Source organism: Sipha flava, unplaced genomic scaffold, assembly GCF_003268045.1.
Source record: "Sipha flava isolate LNK unplaced genomic scaffold, YSA_version1 76_pilon_pilon, whole genome shotgun sequence".
Taxonomy (NCBI): Eukaryota; Metazoa; Arthropoda; class Insecta; order Hemiptera; family Aphididae; genus Sipha; species Sipha flava.
Genome location: NW_020273616.1, coordinates 1,344 through 23,426, shown reverse-complemented (window position 1 = coordinate 23,426; position 22,083 = coordinate 1,344). Strand labels below are relative to the sequence as shown.

The 22,083-nt window shown below is 27.2% G+C and overlaps 2 protein-coding genes and 1 pseudogene across 2 annotated transcripts; 2 read left to right on the top strand and 1 right to left on the bottom strand.

Moving 5' to 3' along the window:
* The first annotated feature begins 21 nt into the window (after nucleotides 1-21).
* LOC112692758 (60S ribosomal export protein NMD3) lies at nucleotides 22-6,117 on the top strand. Its single transcript, XM_025567547.1, has 9 exons — nucleotides 22-383; nucleotides 495-780; nucleotides 840-974; nucleotides 1,133-1,241; nucleotides 1,316-1,466; nucleotides 1,802-1,944; nucleotides 2,007-2,158; nucleotides 5,469-5,764; nucleotides 5,829-6,117. The coding sequence occupies exons 1-9, from the start codon at nucleotides 322-324 to the stop codon at nucleotides 6,019-6,021; spliced, it is 1,527 nt and encodes a 508-aa protein (XP_025423332.1). The 5' UTR covers nucleotides 22-321; the 3' UTR covers nucleotides 6,022-6,117.
* A 1,354-nt stretch (nucleotides 6,118-7,471) lies between these two features.
* LOC112692719 (acetyl-coenzyme A transporter 1-like) lies at nucleotides 7,472-20,539 on the bottom strand. The gene is made up of 10 exons (XM_025567474.1): nucleotides 20,411-20,539; nucleotides 19,934-20,299; nucleotides 19,300-19,426; nucleotides 14,224-14,383; nucleotides 13,733-13,887; nucleotides 12,795-12,985; nucleotides 12,403-12,590; nucleotides 11,913-12,039; nucleotides 8,213-8,428; nucleotides 7,472-7,681 (listed from the first exon to the last, which is right to left on the bottom strand). The coding sequence occupies exons 2-10, from the start codon at nucleotides 20,138-20,140 to the stop codon at nucleotides 7,472-7,474; spliced, it is 1,581 nt and encodes a 526-aa protein (XP_025423259.1). The 5' UTR covers nucleotides 20,141-20,299; nucleotides 20,411-20,539.
* Nucleotides 17,441-18,530, top strand: LOC112692720 (annotated as a pseudogene).
* Nucleotides 20,540-22,083: the final 1,544 nt, after the last annotated feature.

Here is a 22,083-nt window from a genome sequence, read left to right as displayed (position 1 = left end):
TTATATTATAGGTCCTATAATATTATATATTATATAATATATAATAGTAAGACTTCGCGTGCCCACAAAATCTTTTCGCGTGCCATAGATTTGCCATCACTGGTATAGACAGACCCATATATTATTTTCCTAATCAAGTTATTATCAACTGCGTGTCCGAGTTGATAGCGGGTTTTAAGCACATGCCATTCAGACCAAAGAAACGTTCGCTTCTCTCCTCATTTCTCTTCTGCATACTCGCAAGATATCGGCGACCGCTGCTCGTTACCGTTCAACGGAGTTCTTTGAAGCGATAGTTCCATTTGTAATTGATAAAATCTGATGGATGACACTGTCAAAATGGATTACGCGCCAACCACGGTGTCAGCAACAGTTGCTAAAATGTACGTATTGGTATTCCTTCTCATTTCTATCGATCTTGACGACAACAGCAGTCAGCATAGTTTGCGCATTCATGTGCGGTCTTTAATAGCGTATGCATTTTGGTATCTTAGACTATGTTGCCAGTGCGGTGTGACTATGGAACCGAATCCGGCCAACATGTGTGTGTCGTGTCTTCGTACTCATGTAGATATCACACAAGACATACCCAAGCAAGGGACATTGCAATTTTGTCGTAACTGTGAACGATATTTACAACCGCCATTTGAGTGGATATCATGTGCCCTTGAATCTAAAGAACTGTTGGGTCTTTGCTTACGTAAGCTAAAAGCTTTAAATAAAGTGAAACTTGTTGATGCTGGATTTATTTGGACCGAACCTCATTCCAAACGTATTAAGGTTACATTAGTCAATAGTAGTAAGGAAACACCAATCATTACATTTAAGTTGAATTTTAGGTAAAGCTTACCGTACATGGTGAAGTTATGAGTGGCATGACATTGCAGCAAGTATTTATAGTTGAATTTACTGTTGCCAATCAAATGTGTGATGATTGTCATCGGTCTGAAGCTCAAGATTTTTGGCGTGCCTTAGTAAGTATATAAGAATGTCTGAAAAAAAAAAAAATTTAAAAAATATTGAGAAATTGGAATATATTTGAGATATTGAAGTGAGAACATTTTTTCTCTTCTCATGTTTTTTTTATGTTAAATTAATTTGTTTGAAGTTTCAAATTTATTTATTTTTATAGGTTCAAGTTAGACAGAAGTCTGATAATAAGAAAACATTTTATTACTTAGAACAGTTAATGTTAAAACACAAAGCACATCAAAATACATTGTCTATAAAGCCAGAATCAAGTATAAATTATTAAGTCAATGTTTTTTTTAAATATTGTAGTATTAATGAGTATTAATGTTTTTTTTTTTTTTAGATGGCTTGGATTTTTATTATTCCACTGAATCACAAGCTCGTAAGCTTGTAGATTTTATGTCTGCTGTATTACCATGTAGATATCAGCAGTCTAAAAAGCTTTTGTCTCATGATATTCATAGTAATGTTTATAATTACAAATTTACATACAGGTAATTTCAGATAATTTATAATGTTTTTATTATTTATGTTCCTAGTAATAATTCAATTTGGATTGCATTTTTGACAATTTATTTTTGTTTATTCATCTTCCTAGATGTCTCTCATATTCTAATATTTTCTTAATTGTAATTAAATGAACTTTTATTAAATTTATTCAAATTTGTTTATTGATTATAAAAATAAAATATGTAAATATTTTGATATTAAAAAATATGCTGTCTCCATTTTTATATTTGTATTGTAGTTTCATTGCATTTATTATATTACTCTTTAAGACTCTTATAAGTTGATTACAATTAATTATTGGATTATTGGTATTTTTCAGTGTAGAAATTGTACCTATTATGAAGGATAGTGTTGTTTGCTTGTCTAAAAAAGTGAGTCAGCAACTAGGAGGAATCAGTCCTTTATGTATTGTATATAGGGTTACAAACTCCATCAAATTGATTGATCCTTCAACTGCACAATGTACTTATTAATCTTTCATCTACCTGTTGAATTAAATTAATTAATGTTTTTATATATTTTAGTGGCAGAAGTAAATGGTGCATCATATTGGAGAGATAGTTTTCAGAGTATATTTAAAAGTAAACAATTAACAGAATATACTGTAATGGATATTGAGCCAATTATGGAAAAAGATAGAGTACAATTTCCAGGACAAGGCCAAATTTCATACAAAGTATGTGAAATTAAACTCATAGTTAATAAAATATACAGTCGATTCCGTCTAATATGGGAAAAATGTTCTGGTCCCAAATCTAATGTATATCTAGCAAGGTAAAAAAACTGTAAAATATGGGCAGTTAATCCGGTTTATGTTCGCAATATTTATATTATATAGCATTATAATATGTAACTAATACAATTGGGTTTCGTTGTATTTATGAGATTTTGTTGTGAGCTTAATTGAATGTAGTGTTACTTAGAGCAATATTAAAAAAAAAAAAAATTAAAAATTAAGCCATAAAATTGTAGTTTTCTTTCCTTAACCTGACAACAATCATTTCAATTTTACCTAGAATTTCAATGTGAATGCGAAAGTTTTCGACTATATCTCAAAAAGATCTTTTCATTAAAGACAATATCATAATTTGGATAAAGTGAAGTCTCTTCCTTCAAGCACTTAACAATGTAATATTGCTGAAAAATGATGCATTCCAAATTATATTATTCATTACTATTTTGAATATTTATTTATCTATTCATTTAATTGAAAATTTTTTCCAATTTTATGGCTTACATATGTAAAATAAAAACTTTTCGATATTAAAAATGTTGGTCTTTTTGAACTAAATTTGGTTTATATGGCCATCCACTTAATGTAGGCACTTGGGATTGGTTCCAACATGTTCATATTAAGGAAATCCACTGTATACACATAACATTACACATAACACGGTGTGTTAACCCTAAAGGTATCATTAAATATTTAATGAAACATTTAATGATCTTGCATTGAAATGGGGTTTTCTAGGAAGGAAAGAGAGTATCAAAATACACAATTTCAACCAAATTTAAAATTTTTGACCAGGACTATATATGAATGTGCAGTACAACATACTATTTTTAAATTGTAACACCATATTTTTTCTACATATCCGAGTACAGTATTTTTTTAAAATAATTGTTGTATACAAAGTTTTTTTTTCTAATTACAAAATTGGCAAAATTTTAGTATGTTGAAGTTTAATATTTATGAAAAATCTGGTATTGATGAAATTTTAATTATGTTTAATTGGGTTTAATTTTTGGCTATGTGGACCCACCTATTTATATAAAATATTTAAAAAACAAAATTCAATTGACATTTAATATGAAAGAAGACCAAATAAATGCTGCCATATTAAAATAATTTTAAAATTTTGGAATCTTGATAGAAACATCAAAATGGATGTTCGATCAAAGCTTAATTTAAAATTTATAGGTAGTGAGGTGTATTATAGGTATATTTTTGTAATTTTCATTATCATCAATATTTTATTATTTTATTTCAGTAGTATGAATGACAAAAATTAGAGTAAACTACAATAAAAAAAACCTGTTTTTTTATATCTTATATATCAAAGATATATTTAACAAAATTGGAGATTTTATTTTGATTTTCAAGTATTAAGTTGAACATAATTGTCTTGTAAACACTACCAGTAAGAGAGCTGTAAATCACTTATAGTTAGGCTTAAGGACTTGTAGCTCTTATAAATACCCAAATATGTACCAAAAAATGACCAAATATGCTCTAAAATATGCATCTAAAAATAACCGTATATGCGCTAAGATATGCTCAAAAAAAATAAGTATAATAAATATGTGGTCAAATTAAATATTTATTTTATTAGAATTTATATTATAACGAACACTGAACAAGTATTCTAAATTATTTAATAAAATAATATCTATTATTGGATATTGCTTATTTGATCTCTATAAACATTCGATACGGGTTTAAAAGATTATTTATACCTACTGTTATGGACATACATACATGTAGGTCTTTACGATTCTTACAGATATATATATAATGTAGGTCATCACAGGGGAGCATCACATAATACAGCATATATTACATACAGGTGTGAATAACATGAGGGTGCGTCGTCTTTTAAGAAATACCAGAACCAGTTAAGAAATGGAATGTAAGAAAGTAGTTATAGTCAACGAGGCCAACGGGGGATTAGTTTAACGTAAAACCAGGACCGAGCCGAGACATTTTCAATCGATTAGGCTAACTTGCCGATGAGGGAAATATTTTAAGTACGCAAACTAGGTCCAGGTCGATATACTGAATTAACGGGGTATATGTAAGAATCCAAGTGGACGAGGCCCGCCTGTCGGATTACTCAGACCAGGTCCGAGTCGGGAGATTAAGGTCACAATGCCATACAGATGGATTCCCACAGAACCATAGTATATAAAGGGGTTGGGAATAGGCCATTATTCAGAGGTGTTTTAGTCCAGTCCGAGCAAGCACCTTCACGCCAGTTTTAAATGTCAAATCTTATACTTAGAATAATTTCAATACATAAAGTTTTTTGGACTCAGAATAATTCGTTAATGAACAGTAAAAAATATATATATAATAATATTCAAAGTCTTTAAATTATTAAATAACATATCCTCAAACATCTACTCTTCACGGTTGACTTGACGGCACGTAATACTACACAAAAATTATAAGTGGTAGTTTGTAGATAGCATATATATTTTTTTTCGATCGGTTCAAATATGTATATGTATATGTATATATATATATATACCATATATGTATCTATAGTTTTAAGTTTAAAAATTGAAAAATTGTCAAAATATGCAAAATAATTTTAAAATAAGCATATTCTTGCTATATTTATTAAATATGCAAAAATATGCACACTCAAATTTTAGATCTGATATCATGGCAATGAGAAATGAATTTATTTCACATTCTGCTATTTTTGTACAATAATTAACAAAAGTATGCAAATGCTATAAGTACCTAAGCTTATTCATAATCATTATTTATTTATCTATTCTTATCAGAACTGTACCAAGCCATTTTTTATCCTGAGGCAGAACTGAAGCAATGCCTCCTAGGTTGTAGGGTTGTCACACTCGCAGCTTTTAATATGTATAATACGATTTGGAAAAATCTGAAAAATTGTAATTTGGTTTCTAGAAAAACAAGAAATAATATTTCCTAAAATAAGTTAATTATTTTATATTATCGCTCACCTGACCCCAGTTAGTGCTCTGATTCTTATAATTGTTTTACAAATTAATTTATCCTTGAAATGTAAAAATAATATTCAATACTTAACATTGATTTTTTCTGCTTATATTTTTTAAAAATCAAGAAATAATATTTTGTTTTTAGTATTGTTTTAAATGTCAAATTATATATTATTATAGCTTTTTAGATTTATTGTAAGTTCTGATAAAATTTTTTAATATATTACATTTTTTATATTAAAATAAAAATGTATTAATAACAAATTTTGTTGTTTGTTGTGTAGCACATGTTAGCTGATGTATGGGTAGTTAGATCCTGTGACTTAGGATTGACAACAGATTCTATTCATTGTCGAACACACTTAGGACATGTCCTCAAGCCAATGGACACTGTATTAGGTTATGCTATTGCAGATAGTAATGTTAATGATAGTAATTTTGATAAGTTGTCTAAAACTTCATTACCTGATGTTATACTTATCAAGAAAAATTATCCTGATCGTTCAAGGCATCGCAGACGTAACTGGAAATTAAAACGAATGACCACAGATACAGACAACAACTTAGAAAGCGATAATAAGTTAGTATTTTTATTAATAATATATTTATATTTTCAAATTGTATTAATATTTATGTCTGTTTAGTGATATGGATGAATTTATGGATGATTTAGAAGAAGACAAAGATTTGCGACAAAATATTAATATTTATAAAAATCCAGATGCTGACAATGAGTCTGTTATAGAAGATGATGATGATGCACCAAAAATCAGTCTTGAGGAAATGATGGAAGATTTGTATATTTATGAAGATGATGTAATGGAAGTGTATGAGTAAAAGATTTTGTTATTTCTGGTTGTAAGAATTTACAATGTATAATTGAGGTTTACATTTTGTTTTTATTCAGTAAATTTGAATGTCATAAATAATATTAATTAATAAATTGAATTTAATTTTCAATATTTACTTTAGTTTTAATAAATAATATTTAATATTAATATATTATTTGGTTATTGGAGTACAAGTTACATTATATTTGTTCTGTTTTTTTTAAACAATTATTGGAATTTACTATTCAAATTATATTAGATGATGCATCAAAGCATTAGGTACTAAGAACCACCACTATAATTAATATTTTTATTTATTTAGTATAGTATTAAAGTTATTTTGAAGTTCTAGTACTAGAAATGAAAATCTAACGTGGATTTAGCCTTTGAATTTAGTAAAATTGACCAAAATGAGGCTAATGAAGGGAATCACCATAAAAGTTTATTGGGAAATTTAATTATAAAAATGCTGGTAATATTGTCTGATATTATCTTAATATTCAAGTTAGAAATGCATCAATTATTTAATTATGGGTTTGATAAAGGTGTCCTATACCTAACTGGCTTTTATAATCCTGGTAGTTCATAAGACTATTTTTCAACAACTAATTTTAAATAAATAAGCCTCAAATCAGTACTCCTTAGCCCATAACTTGACAAGACATAGATAATGGTTATTACTAAGGCTCAGAATTGCATATTTTTTCCAATGTTGGTACTCAAAGCTTGTCTTTATAAAAATTTAATTAATATCATACAGAATTTAAAAGTATACATTTTATTTTGTATTTTGTGCATTGTATACATTTGCATATATTCTACTTTTGAAGGTAAAAATTAAATTTTTTTTTGTTATAAGTCTAATCTATGAATATATAATATATTAAAATCAGCAGAAATGTAGAATGGAAATATAAGATATTTTCAACCTTTGATATGTCTTGTCTCTTTGGTACTATCTCAGTATTATTTTAATTTGTGCCAGGCTGTGAAATGTGAGTGCATTTCTTTATGTGTTCTGATGTTCAATATATTTTTAATTTGAATTGTTTTGAAAAAATTCCTAAATTATAGACTTTACATATCTTAGTTCAATAAAATGTTAATTTTATATAATTTTTTGATGTAATTGAGTTATTTTAACACTCTTGAGTATATTTTTTAACAATTTTTACAAGATCGAATTCTGTTTAATTTGTTTTGACATTAGTGTAACAAAATTAGTAATCAGTTATTACGTTTATAAACCTAGTTGGTAAATTAATTTATATAAATCAATACCATTACATCACTATTATTCAATACTACTATACCTACTCAATCTACATTCTTCATTAATTTTGAACAGTGATTTTTGGGAAAATATTGCAAAAGTTTACTATCAAATATTTATTAATATGTATTAATTTACAATTTTCATAAATTAATAATTAATAATAATAAATTAATTGTAATCACTATAAAGATATTGATCGATTATCATTTAACTTTGTAGTTTTATATTGTTTAACATTAATCAACCATTGAGACTGATTCAAAGATTCATATTCTATTAGTGTTTTTCTAAAAACAATGTACCAAATAAATCCAATGACCATATTTAAAACAATTATTGTATAGTAGCCATCAATGTATACTTCACAATTTCCTTCAATCGTTTTGCATAACTAGAAAAAAAGAAAATGATTTATTATTATTATATTTATCATCAAAAATATAATGTATTACATTCATAACAAATAAAAAAAAATTGACAACTACCTTAATTAATTATTACTTACTTCTATAGTCCATATTTATATGTTTTTTTTTATATATTATTTTGGGTTAATTTTAGTATTAAAACTCGAAAAAAATATTGTTTGAATAATTTTTATTAAAAAAAGAACGTATAAAAGTACTATTAAGTCTCCATTATAAAACATGGTAGCTTACTTACAATTCTGGCAAATAATTAAATAATTAAGGAATATTGTTAGATATTAAATAATAATAAAAAATTGCATTTTAAAGCATTTAATTATTGTTAATTTCATTAATTTATGTTCATTGATTATTTTTTACATGTTTTTATGGTTTTTAATAGAATATAAGAATATTTGTAGGTTTTTAGAATATTACTATCAGATATTAAGCATTTTAATAGAATATATATCTGGACTATACTTATTACTTATTAGTGTTTATGAATGTCTTACGTTTTTCAAGTCTGCCGTAGAACAATTATTATTCATTTCATTTGAGCATTCGCTAAAAGTGAATATAGCAATCAGTTTCAAAACTACAGTATTTGAAACCAGATATCCCAAAAAATATAAAGTGTTGAATAATGTCATATATGTACCACCAAAACGGGGATCACTTATTCGACAAAACAATGAGAACACAAGTAACATCATTAAGACACTCATAATCTAGAAACATAGAAAATTGTTTTTAAACTATTTATTTGTAAAAATATTCAAAAATATATTCTAAATATACATAAATATAGGATTAAATGAAACATTTGATTTATGTATTCATAAACGTATTTAAAAATCTGCTAACACCTTAATATATAAATCAAAGAAGGTATATGATTTAAACAAAAAAAACATTGATATTATGTTCATTATCAGACAGTTTTTGAAATGTAAAAACAATTATATAAATACAATTGTTATATATTTGATTTTGGTCTGTTATAAGGAAGATTAATCACGGTATATTATAATAATAACCTATGTATTTTATAACTTATAAATAAGCGTCCATATAGTTGCATTAATTTCAGTATAAGTTACATCAATACATTCATTGGGATATAGCAAGGACGGCTAAACTTTTTTCGGCCACGATTTACTAAAAATATACTTCACCTTTGAAGATCGACTTTCTTGGAAAATTTTTTTATAAACTAGAATAAAAGATAAAAACTATATAGATAAAATTTATCGACAATTTGTTCATAACCATCACTATTCATTTTCGTGCACGTGGCCTAAAAATAAATTCTAACGATCGACTCTGAAATCGTCCGCGATCGACCAGTTGATCGCGTTGACCGTTTGGCCTCCCCTGGGATATAGGTAGGGTTGCCATACATTTATAAGGCGATACCGGGACAAAACAAACACATTATTTAGTAATATACATTTTATATAACTTAATATATGTATTGAGCGGAACAGTGGCGTATACATTGGGGGAGGGGATGTGGGGATCAGGTCCCTTAGGCCTTTTTTAAATGTTATAAAATTTAGTTCTTAGTGTGAGGGCGTTAGAAACGTAAAAAAAAAAAAATAATGATTTGTTTACAATTTATCCCTACCCCATACAAAAGTTATGTATACGCCACTGAAGAGGACCATTAATGGCCGGAAATATAATATTTAAAAATATTTTTGTAAAATAAAATACATTATATATTTATATGTATAAATTACAAATTATGTTTTTATTTAATATTGTCAATCGATTACAATTAAAAATGTACTTTGTGATAAAATGGTCGAAATTAAAAATTAAACAATACTACATTTCCTCTAAATGTCTAACCCGGGAGGATCGCGAATAATTCACCGTATTTACAATTCACGGTATGTACAATTTACTAGTTCCAATTCATCGTGGAAATAAATAATAACTAGTATAATTATTGTTAATTTAATTAAAAATATAAATTAGTTTATGTAAATACATTTACATACTGTTCAAAAAAAAAAAAAAAATATTAGGTACTATAAATTACTACCTATATAAATAATCAAACAATTAACTAAAAATAATGGGATATGCCCTCTTAAGTAATCTTCTGTTATTCTATTATGTTAGTTATCACGCACATTTTTTAACTTTTCAGCAAAGTCTTTGTATTTTCTTTTAACACCCATAGATTGCCTGACTATAAACTGTTTAACATGGATTTCATTTAATGATTTATTTTTTAAACGTCTCAATACACTTCCAAATACTAGGATAAATTACATTTAATGTGGATGAAAAACTATTATGCAAAACTTCGACAGAATTGTTTGATTTTGAAATGTTTTCTGCTAAATAAGAATAACAGTTCACCATCATATAAAAAATGTATATATATATATATATACGATGAATTGTGCACGTGGTGAGTTTTAAATGCGGTGAAATGTTGACGGTGAATAGTCACGCAGTGAATTAATTGCGGTGAAATGTCCGGATACCAACCCGGGACATATGGACGCTCCGAAAACATTTTTCGGGACACCGGGACACGAAGTTCAAAACCGGTAACAATCCCGGTTTTCTGGGACGTATGGCAACCCTAAATATAGGGAATGTCATAGGTAGGGTTCGAGATTTCTAGGAGTTCGCATGTTTTTAAATAATCATCAAAAACATAGCTAAGTAATATAGAAATTTGTTTCGTAGTAATACAAGTTTATATTTAAAATTTATAGTTGCATATTTTGCATATTTGATCGTTTTTTATTTATAAATGCATATTTGACAATTTTTCACTGTATAAGTGCATATTTGACAGTTATTTATATGAAGGAGTAAGTTTTTTAATTTTATAAAAAAATTATGGATTTATTTCTTCATCTATCACTCGACTTGAAATCCAAGGTGTGGCACTAACTGAATTCATTAAAATAATTAAAACTACAAAAGAAAATATACATTCTACAAAAATTAAAGGATCTACACAAGCTAAAGCAATTTATCACAAAATTAAAAAAGTTTTGGAAAAAAAGGTTGGATTTTATCAACTACAAAAAATAACGAAAATTTTAAATGGAAAAAAATTAATCTATGGACGGATTGCCTGCAGATATTAGTAGTAGTTACCTACCATTTTTTTAAATTTGCACCAATAAGTTCCGTAGACGTAGAACGTTTCTTTTCTAAATATAAAAATATTTTGGCTGATAATAGGCGGTCATTTAAATTTTCCAATTTAAGAAAATATCTTATAGTCCAATTTAATGCTCAAGGTAATTAGTACTATATTAAAAGTAGAAAAAATGTTTTAAATTTATTTATTTAATTTATTTTTAAAACAATTTTAAGTTTGTTGTTTTAGACAAAAACTCAATATAAGATGAAAACAAATTTGAAAAAAAGAAAATAATTATCTCAGATCATCATATCTATCATATCTAAAATATTATTATTATTTATTATTAATTAAATGTTTTTAATTAATTCATTATTACAAATATACATTTTTTTAAATGCATATTTTTATAGCATATTTACTGATTCTTTAGGGCATAAATGCATATATATTTTTAGGTTTTTAAGGGCATGAAGTTCTTAGCCCTAGTCATAAGACATATCGATTCTCTGAAATGTTTGGGCTACAAAATAGGGTATCAGCTACAGAAATGGAACATCAGGCTTGATTGAACAGGATGAAAAAACAATATAATGAACTTAGGATCTAGATCTCACAGAAACTTAAATAGAACATTAAGCTCCATCGAATAGTTATAAATTATAACTTATAATTATCATCAATACTTCGTGTAACAAAATCATCCAGGAATAAATATATAGTTACTTTATTTTTTATGATTAGGGTTTGGAAAGTATAGATAAATTATAAAAGTAATTATTATTAAAGTTTATGGTTGACAAACTATTATTTCTATAGGTACTAATAATATAGAAAATTGTTCGTGTACCATTTACGAGCTATAGATCAGTTGATATATACGTATCAGTTATTATTAATGTAATTTATTGTTTTTAATTGCAATTGATTTGGTTGAAATAAATAAAAATAATAATCAAAAATATTCATGATCTTATGAAGTAAAAATAAAATACTTGTCCTTTTTTTATAACTAAACTGCAGTAAAAATTGGTAGTACAAATTTAAATCTAAATTAAATTACAAGTAAATGTAAATAATACTTAAAAACTTACTTCATTTATAAAAATAATTGATCCTAATATAACATAGTAATATATTGGCACATCAATGACTTCATTTTTTCGAATTAAATTTGGTGTTAAATAAATTAATGCGGCATAAGTGATAGCCCAAAGTAATCTAAAACAATTGGTTGTATTTGATACAATATTCCATCAGATTAAAATATTATATTCAATGATTAAACTAAGATATTAATAAGTTCATAAAGTCTAAAATTTAATAAGAAAGACAATTTAGCACAGCAGTTATATAAAATTTACAATTTTTTTTTAATGATGTCTATATTTTTTTGCATTTATTTAATATTTTCTGTCTGATTAAAAATCGAATCTAAGTGATATTAAAATTTACACAAGTATATAAATAACATTACGGGTATTTTTATGAATAAATTAAAAAAAAATGTAGAATCATTAAAAAATGATCCATGTAACACAATTTATATTTGTCAAATACTGTAATTGAATAGGTCTCATTTACTTGAAAGGCATAATTTTCAGATAGTAACTCATTGGTTTTGAGCTTGTAATATATTTGGACGTGAAGAATGGCGTTGACAATGATATAGCATAATTTAATACACCAACCATCATCATATCATCTTTAGATATTCCAGCGTCGATTAATTTCAAATTCGAGACAGTATTCTCCATTGAAATATATCCAATCTACGAGTATATTAACACAGTAATAACATAATATTAATTTACAACATAAAATGATTTATTATTGGAATGAAATAAAAATTTACTTAAACACTTTGGGACCGAAATTAAAATTTATATATTTATATATTTTAACTGCAGGTAGATATGAGTCAGTCGATTAGTTTAAAGATTTATTTTGTTTTTTGCCTGCATAGTCATATTTACCCTCATTGTGATCAATGCCACAGCCAATATTCTAACCCGAGATAGCTTTAAAATTTTCCATAATAGTTTATAATTTTGAACTACGTTTAGTTTCACATAGTTCTCTTCCAATTTGACATTCTTTTCTTTTTTGAATACTCCGATCAGTAATGTAATGATTAGTATGAAGATGCCCCACGTATAGATAAAAGCTGTAAAAATACAAAACGGCATATACATTTAATTAAATATATAGATGCATAAAAAAAATAAAAAATATAGTCTAAATTTTAAAATATATTGTTAAATTTTGTTAAACGTCTACAAATAAAACTATTTTATTGCTTGGAAAAAATGTTATATAACATTGGTTTAATCAGAATTCCTTAATTACTTTTATACCCACAGTTTATATGCGGTACAATTTTGTCCCAGGCCACAGACTATGAAATTTAAAGAGGGGCCCCTTAAAGTCCAGTTTATTTAAAAATGCTCAGTATTTTTCATTAGAGAGATTAATGATATTAGTATATTATTTCTAAACTATTTTTTGAATTAAATAAAATTAACTTAAATTTATATTTAAGTGCTATTATACAGACTATATTTTCAGTTATTCTAATTTCTAAATAGTCAAATATATGAATAAATGTTATTTTAAATTAAATGCAGAAACCGGTAATTCATTGTAACGATGCATTTATATGACGATGATTGGTTGAGATTTGGAAAACTATATTTACCAACAGTTTGCAAACCTGTTGCGCATTATTTTTGGTTTTTCTCGTATATTATTGTGATGTGATTGAGTGGCCCCTGTATTAATTTGCCACAGACCCTAAGAATTCTTAGGACGGTACTGACTCCCCATTCCCATGGATATAAGTGCATTGTTAGTTTGTGAACGTTCATAAATTTTCATGTATGTCAAGCAAATAAGTTTATTTTGGTTTCTGTACTTTTTATAGTAATTAGCCCTCCAGCGCCGGGCGTTATTTGAAAATATTTATTGCTGAAGTCTTCCGACACTAGTAGAACGAAACAAATAGAAGACACAAACATGCCAGTGATGATACCTATTATATTGCACGTCGAACAGTAACTCACGTTCTTTCTGTTGAAACAAAAATATAAATATATAACCGAGAATTTTCGTAGCATTATTCATTTGTTTCAGTAAGTAAACATGAACATTTAAATAACAGTCAGTTTCTACAAAATATGCATATTGGATATGCAAAACATTATTACAGCCTTAGGATTACGTTTTTGATGGGAGTTGGAATCCATTAAGTTATGTAACATCCTATGGAGGGGATAATTTCAACGTTTATCGGAAATGGAATTAGTGGTTTCTGGTACTGGATAAGGTGGAAACTATGTAATCATTGAAAGGTCAAATTAGCGGTATTATGTTTTGTCGATAAAATATGTTTATAACGATCCTTACTTTTTCAACATCGTCAATGCCCAACCATCAACAACGATATCTTGAGTTGCCGACAAAATGTTAATAATGAAAATTATTGTTGTTAGCATTTTGAGGTTTGGTTTTCCTGTTTCAGGTAGCCAATCATCGATGTTTTTGGCCATGAAGATCATCATGGATCCTGTGAAAATGTAAAGAATTTTTAATTTATGTAATGTGGTCATATAAATTTTTATTTTTATTTTTTTAATGCGATCCCTACAAATAATAAACAATAGAATATGAATAGTTTTTAAACGTATAGGTACTTAAATAAATAAAATAAATGTAAAAAAAATAAATAATATGAAAATGTATGTAATCAATTTTATTGTTTTAATTGGAAACTTATGCTTCTTTTTTTGAAACTATAGTTTCTATATTGGGTTTTATATTAGAAACTGCTAGTTTTAAATCTAGTTTTTTAATCAAACTGATTATTAAGTATTGAAATACACGCATTGTTGCAACCATGAGCGGCTCCAGAGCCTTGGTTAGGGGGGGGGGGGGAATAATAATTTACAAAATCTTATAACAAAAAAAAAATAACAATTTTTACAACACAATATCAAGACTTCTATTTTGAAAATTGGCAAAAATATCAATAATAGATCTATTCGATCTAGAATATCTACTTTATGATATACATCAATTAGACATAATGCTGATAGTTTATCTTCAGTCATGCTTGAACAAAGCCAGAATTTTAGTCTCCGAAGTGTGGAGAAATTCCTTTCAACCGTCATACCTCTATTGCTTTATCTACATACTTGTGTGTGTCGTATGAGATAGTCCATATTATAATATAAATTTTTTTATAAATACGGTACGGGCTTGAGGGACCTTGGCTCATAGCCCCTCCCCTGGAGCCACCCCTGGCTGAAATTACACTAACTTGGGCCCGTGTGTAAATTAAATAAATGCCCCCTCCCCCGAATTCGGACTCTGTAGAGAAACCGTACCTTTAATCAATTGTAACCAAACTATTTTGAATGTCGATTATACAGGTCGTAAAAGAAACGTTGACGTACGATAATGTGTGCAAAACAAAATCAATCATTATTCAATTTCCATTAATAATTATTATTACAAAGTAGTTTTATTTTCTTGCTTTCTACTTATTTTTCAAATATTATCATTGGGCCCTATTATAGCCTGGGGCCATAGGCCCGTGTGTTAGACACATGCAACACACCCGATTATTGCGGCACTGAATACACATATACAGTACGAGTGTAAAAATAATCAAAAATCCAACTAAGATCGATAACTATAATTGCTTATAGTTAATGATTTGTTATCAGATAACATTACGTTACATGCTATTTTATTCATTAAGTTATGTTACATTCGTAATTATTAGATTGATTTTTAAACTAATACATTTTGATATGAATAACCATTTTGTTCATTATTTTTGGGAATCTCGAACTATCTTTGTCGGTCCTCAGGTTGAAAACCACTGATGTAGACATGGCATTCAATACATAATTAGCTTGGATCAGATAATTTATTATTACAGCAAATTATGTTAATTAATTGGAAAGTCCGTCACTAAAACTTTTAATCTAGAGCAAATATTGGAGTGGATTTTTTTTAATTGTAATATTTGATTGATGGTCTATATTTAAATACAGTAGCGCAATCAGGAATTTTTCATGGGGGGGGGTTTGACAAAATAAACTAATATACAAATAATAAAAAATTATAATATATATATATATATATATAGAATGTGATATTAATATACTATTATACGTACCAAGGGGGGGGGGTCCAGACCTGGAGTCCACCCCTCTGGTTGCGCCACTGTTTAAATATTTCATATTGATTTAACAAAGAAAGAAAAAAAGGAAAAACGTTAATATTTTTTTTATATTTATCAAAAGTTAATTTTATTTAAATTACAAAATATTCAAGCCATTTTATAAATTTACATACCTATTGATGATATTTTAGAAATATCCACTTATCGGTTCTGTAAAAATAAAATAGTTTTTTAAAATTGATAATGACTAATAAAGCGTTATCAACTCGATAAAGTATATGTCCGATTTCGGATCTGTCATATTTGCAGAACCATTTAAGATTCCTTATCATTTAATTTAAAATGTATTATCACTTGAAATTATTGTTATTTATTCAATTTTGAATAATTATTAATTTTATTTTATTTCATATTATTGTTTCAAGACATTTTAAATTTAATACCAGATAATTGGTTGTAACCTGATTATTTGATACAATTTACAATACTTTCATGAAACGCAATCTGTTCTTTAACTTCTATTATTTTACAATCGATATATTATCAGCCCAACATTTTATTGAACTGTTTTCATGCAACCGGGCATTAGTCTTGTATTACTCTATTAAAGTACCCATTTAGAGAATCCTGTAACACTGTCATTTTTTTTTTCGAATTTTTAGCTTATTTACTTGAGATATGCCATTTAGTTTTATATAAGTATGGATTTGAAATTCGGTAAGAACTTTACTAAAAATATGAAGATTCGGTTGACTTTAATAAAATTAATTTCTTAGATGACTATACAGTGTGTTTCTTTTTAAAGGAAACACTAAATAATTCTGTCCAGTGATATCAGATTGATATGCGGTTTTCGGGAAGAGATAGGGAATACATAAATACACATTTCTTGATGATTTTTACATTTTTGGATTTTTCAGTGTGTGCATGCGCAATACAACTTGCATTTTTTTAAATGGCAGCAGGTGTTTTGAATGCCAAATTTGGATAGACCGAATTTTTTAAGTTAATTTGGTTCTTTTTACCATAGCTCTAAAATCAAATTTGACTAAATGACAACGAATTAAAGTTACTATTAAAATTATTGAATTTTTCAACCATCATACTAGAATTTTATGAATTATTATGAAATTTGAAATCTTCTATTATTAAATTTTCAATTTAAATTATTATTTTTATCATTTATTGTTATTTTTCGTGATACATGTGGGTAGTTACTTGTAATCTCTATGATTATTTTATTTGTAGCCTTTACTAAAATAAACCACATTTATTTATCGTGTGCTAAGAATGATATTATCTTAAAGTTCGTATAAATTTGACAATAATAATTTATTATAACTGATTAATTATAGCATTTGTTTAAATGTAGTTGTTAAAAGTAATTACAAGTTTTAAATTCGTATGTAATGCACGTAGGTATTTCATTAAAATTTAAAAATGCCAAGTAACAACGAAAAAGTGTATATGCTTTTAGTTTATGGTGAATGTCAGCGTAATTCACGAAATGCCGTTAGACTTTATGCAGATCAATATCCTGAACGATATCACCCTCCACACAATTACTTTGTCCGAATTGAATTGTCTTTGAGAAATAGTGTGAGCTACCTGCAAGACAAGGTAATAATCGACGAAATCAAAGACAAGTGATTGGAGAGGCAAACATACAGGAAGAATTGCAGGTATTAGCATATGTTCAATTAAACCCTCGATCTTCGATTAGGCATTTAAGCAACGAAATTGGAATATTTATTAAAAAAGTTTAGACAATTTTGAAAAAAAAATAAACTACACCCGTATAGGCTTGATTTAGTACAAAAGATGGTATCAGGTGATTCTAATAGTAGACTTACACTTATTGCATGGTTTATGGTGCAATTACACGATGATCCCGATTTTTTACGATTTATCTGTTGGACCGACAAATCTACGTTTATTAACAACGGTATAATTAATAAAAAAAATAACCAGTATTGGGCTGATCACAATCCATATTGGACGACTGATACAAATCACCAAACAGTTTGGGGAAGTAACGTTTGGTGTGGGCTACTCGATGGGAGACTTCTCGGCTCGTATTTTTACGATGGTATACTTACTGAGAGAAGATACTTGGAGTTTTTAACCGATGTTTTACCTACATACATGGACGATATTCCATTAGAGATTAGAAATAATGTATTTTTTCAACAAGATGGAGCACCTGCACATAATGCAATTGTTGTAAGAGAGTATTTACAAAATAAATTTGGCAATCGATGGATGGGTATATACAGAGCAGCTTGGCCACCAAGATCTCCAGATCTCACGCCATTAGATTTTTTTTTTGTGGCGACATTTGAAGAATGTAGTGTATTCAACTCCACCTTTAAATGTTCAATATCTTAGAAATAAAATCGTAAATGTTTGTGCAGAACTTACAAAGGAACAGATATTAGCAGCTACTCAAAGAGAAGTGATTCGTCGACTTCAATCATGCATGGAGAATGATGGAATAAATTTTGAACAATTTATTAGATAGTTATTAGACATTTTTTACCTAAATAAATAATAGAAATTTTTAAAATTATAAAAATTGTGTTAATTAGTTTAATCTTTTCTCTGTAAATTAAATATTTACGTCTAATTGATGTTAATTAATTCCTCAAAATTAAATTAAAATTATTTAATAATGTCTGCAAACCTATGGATACAAAAAAAAAAAATAAATACTTGAAATTTCATAATAATTCATAAAATTCTAGTATGATGGTTGGAAAATTCAATAATTTTAATCGTAACTTTCATTCGTTGTCATTTAGTCAATTTTGATTTTAGAGCTATGGTAAAAAGGACCAAATTAACTTAAAAAATTCGGTCTATCCAAATTTGGCATTCAAAACATCTGCTGTCATTTAAAAAAATGCAAGTTGTATTGCGCATGCACACACTGAAAAATCCAAAAACGTAAAAATCATCAAGAAATGTGTATTTATGTATTTTCTATGTCTTCCCGAAAACTGCATATCAATCTGATTTCACTGGACAGAATTATTTAGTGTTACCTTTAAAAAGAAACACATTGTATATAAAGTATAAAAACTGGCCGAGTTTACATTAGATCTTTTATTACCCTTTTATTTTAACCGATATTCTGGCGGAGTTTACAATCGCCCCCAATAATACATCGGTAATTTACGTAAATAGTAAATAATAAGTATCTAATAATAATTAAATATAATTAAAAATAAGTAGTAAATAGAGCAACTTTAAGTAAGCAACTGAAAAAATATACCTAATTATTTACTTACCCATAAATGATTGCAAAAGCAATAGCCAACATTTCCGTCTACCTATCCATTGGATGTAGCTCGCATCCACAATTGGAGCCCATAATATTTTCATCCACTGCGGCCATAATGCAATACTTAGTGCAGCCTGAAATATAAATGAATTCTCATAAACAATTGTTGAAACCGAAATTTTTTCACGCCTGCAATACGCTATATGGCGGTGGTTTCTATTAATCTTAAACAATGAAAATATATTCCTGGAAGATGTATGTCTGTGTGCATGTTGCATAACATTGAATTGGGTTAATTTTTTCAAGTTATAATTTTACACACCGAAGTAAAGAAAGCTGGTCGTAATAGTAACATGTCCTTATAATGTCTGAGACTATTAGAAAAGCCTGATATTTCTTGTAATTTACCATTAAAAATAAAATATGCACCTACGGTACGTCGATGTAACCGGTTTGTTAGTGTAAATATAATTCATATAATTATATAATTCGTGTCTATACTAAATGTATTTAAAAACACGTGGTCAAGACGAATTATGAATATCTCAATTATTATTTCCATCGTATAATATAAAGAAGTAAAATATAAAGAAGTAAAATATAAAGAAGTAATATAAATTAAATAAGTAATATCAACTTACTTGATCTTCATAGTTCACTAGTTTTTTACTTTGTAAAATTATTGAGAAACCAATAGCAAAGCCTTTTGGGAAACCTTGTATTATATATAGTAACATCAATAAAAAGAAATTCATCCAATCTCCACTTAAATTTGGTTTTTCTGTTGCAAATTCAAGCGATATTGTAAATTCTTCTGAACCGTTCTTATTTTTCACTGATTTTGTCATCGTTTGTAATTTTATATTATTTTTGATTTTAAATTTATGTAGTTCTTATAGCTCAAGGGTTTAATTTGATAATTTTTTAATATTTTTACAAATTTGCAAATCCTAGTTTTACTACTGCGAATACAATTGACTTAACGTTGCGTTGGATTTGTGTTGATACTAGTAGACCAAAAACGTAAAAGTGTACAGTTAATTCTTAAACATTTATGTGAGTATAATAAATAAATAATATTATAAGACATTCATAAAGTATTGTCAGTTGTCACTCACCGTTATTAAAACATCCACGTGAGTATCCGTTGATTGAAAACTTGTCTTGATAATTACAGTGAATTAAAAAACGAATAAAATAACATTTTCGTTAAAATAATTTTTCCAAATTCTTGATGTGGAAGATTAATTAATAATAGTATATTATTATTATTATTTTCAAGAAAGTCACTATTCACACTCAATATTATAATCGTTATATTTAATAGTTAATTTTAAAATTATTTTCACGTGTATATCACGATTGGTGGTTACGTAATGATTGATAACGATATATCTTGAAGTGCCGACCTGGAGTGAATACCTTACTGTTGAAACCGGTTACTAAATTACAAAAAAATTAAATCTCAAACTCTTTCTGAACAGGTTTCAGTTATATTTTTTTTAGTCTAAGACTTATTAGTAGCTCTAGGAGCTCTTCACACGACGTTTTTGTTCTTTAGTATTTTATTTTATTAAAAGTTCTAACATTATTCATACAAAACAAATATTACCTACAAAAATTAAAAATAGAAATTCTTACAAAAATTAACATCATATTAATAATATTAACTGGGTATTCGAATCGGTGCATTGTATATAATAACTATACGTAGTTGTACTAATAATTAAAATATCAAGCCTTAATATGAATATATTATTGATAAATTAAGGTCATAAATATTATAATCAGTATTATACTAGCAATCCTGAAGTGAGCAAGTTTCAATGTAAGCGTTAAATTTTATGCACTGGCAAGTTTTAAAGCAAAATTTTTTAAATCATACTCGTAAAAAATTGGAATATTTTTATAATTAATATTTAACGTCCACAATTTAAACATAAATAAAATTTATTAGCTTAAAAAATTTTTTTTTTTGTTATTTTATAAATAATATTTTATTAAATATCCTTAAATTTGGTGTTATATATTTAATTATTTTATGTTGTTTTTTAACGGATAAAGTTTTGATGACAAGTGTGTAGGTACTCTGTAATTTTTAATAAAACATAAGCCACTAATTGTTTCATCGGTCAAAGCATTTCTTTTCTGCAATTTAATTAAATTCGTTATGGAGAATGAAATTTCATAAGCATAAGTAGACGAAAAAAATGAAAGTATGAGGAATATAATCACTTTTGAATTGAATATAATCTGTTTATTTGAATTTTATAAATAGCATAATTTTTTTTTGTACAACATTTTTTTTCAAAAAAGAAAAAAACTTAACTCAAGATTACATTTACTACGTCCTCTCTTACGATCAAAACTAAACTTGAAACTCAAGATCCTTATTTACAAAATGTTAATCTTTCCCCTTTGGTATTATGATATACAAATTTGGGGTAATGCCGTTCCAAGTAGTATACAAAAAATTCAGTCATTCCAATTCATCTGCCTTCGCACTATCACAAAATCCCCCTGGTTTGTTAGTAACCTACACTCAGACCTGAAAATAAACTACGTAAACCAAGTCACGAAAATCGCTTACCAAAAACTTCACAAAAAATTTAGCTCCCATATTAACCCAAACATTAGCTTTCTTGCTACATAACACATTCCGGACAACCCCCCACGTAGACTCAAATGTAAATGGTTTAGAGACCTCCTCCATTAATTCAAGTAGGTAGCTCCATTGGGAGCCCTCCTACATCGTGCTATTTTTCATGTTATGTAAACCTCCGCATCACTT

Excerpts from the sequence above, each read along its gene's own strand:
- LOC112692758 (XM_025567547.1), top strand. The coding sequence starts at position 322 with ATGGATGACACTGTCAAAATGGATTACGCGCCAACCACGGTGTCAGCA. Across the intron at positions 781-839 it reads CTCATTCCAAACGTATTAAG|GTAAAGCTTACCGTACATGG; the intron begins GTTACATTAGTC and ends GTTGAATTTTAG. Across the intron at positions 5,765-5,828 it reads AACTTAGAAAGCGATAATAA|TGATATGGATGAATTTATGG; the intron begins GTTAGTATTTTT and ends ATGTCTGTTTAG.
- LOC112692719 (XM_025567474.1), bottom strand. The coding sequence starts at position 20,140 with ATGACAAAATCAGTGAAAAATAAGAACGGTTCAGAAGAATTTACAATA. Across the intron at positions 19,427-19,933 it reads TAGTGAACTATGAAGATCAA|GCTGCACTAAGTATTGCATT; the intron begins GTAAGTTGATAT and ends TTTATATTTCAG. Across the intron at positions 7,682-8,212 it reads CTACGGCAGACTTGAAAAAC|TTATGCAAAACGATTGAAGG; the intron begins GTAAGACATTCA and ends CTTTTTTTCTAG.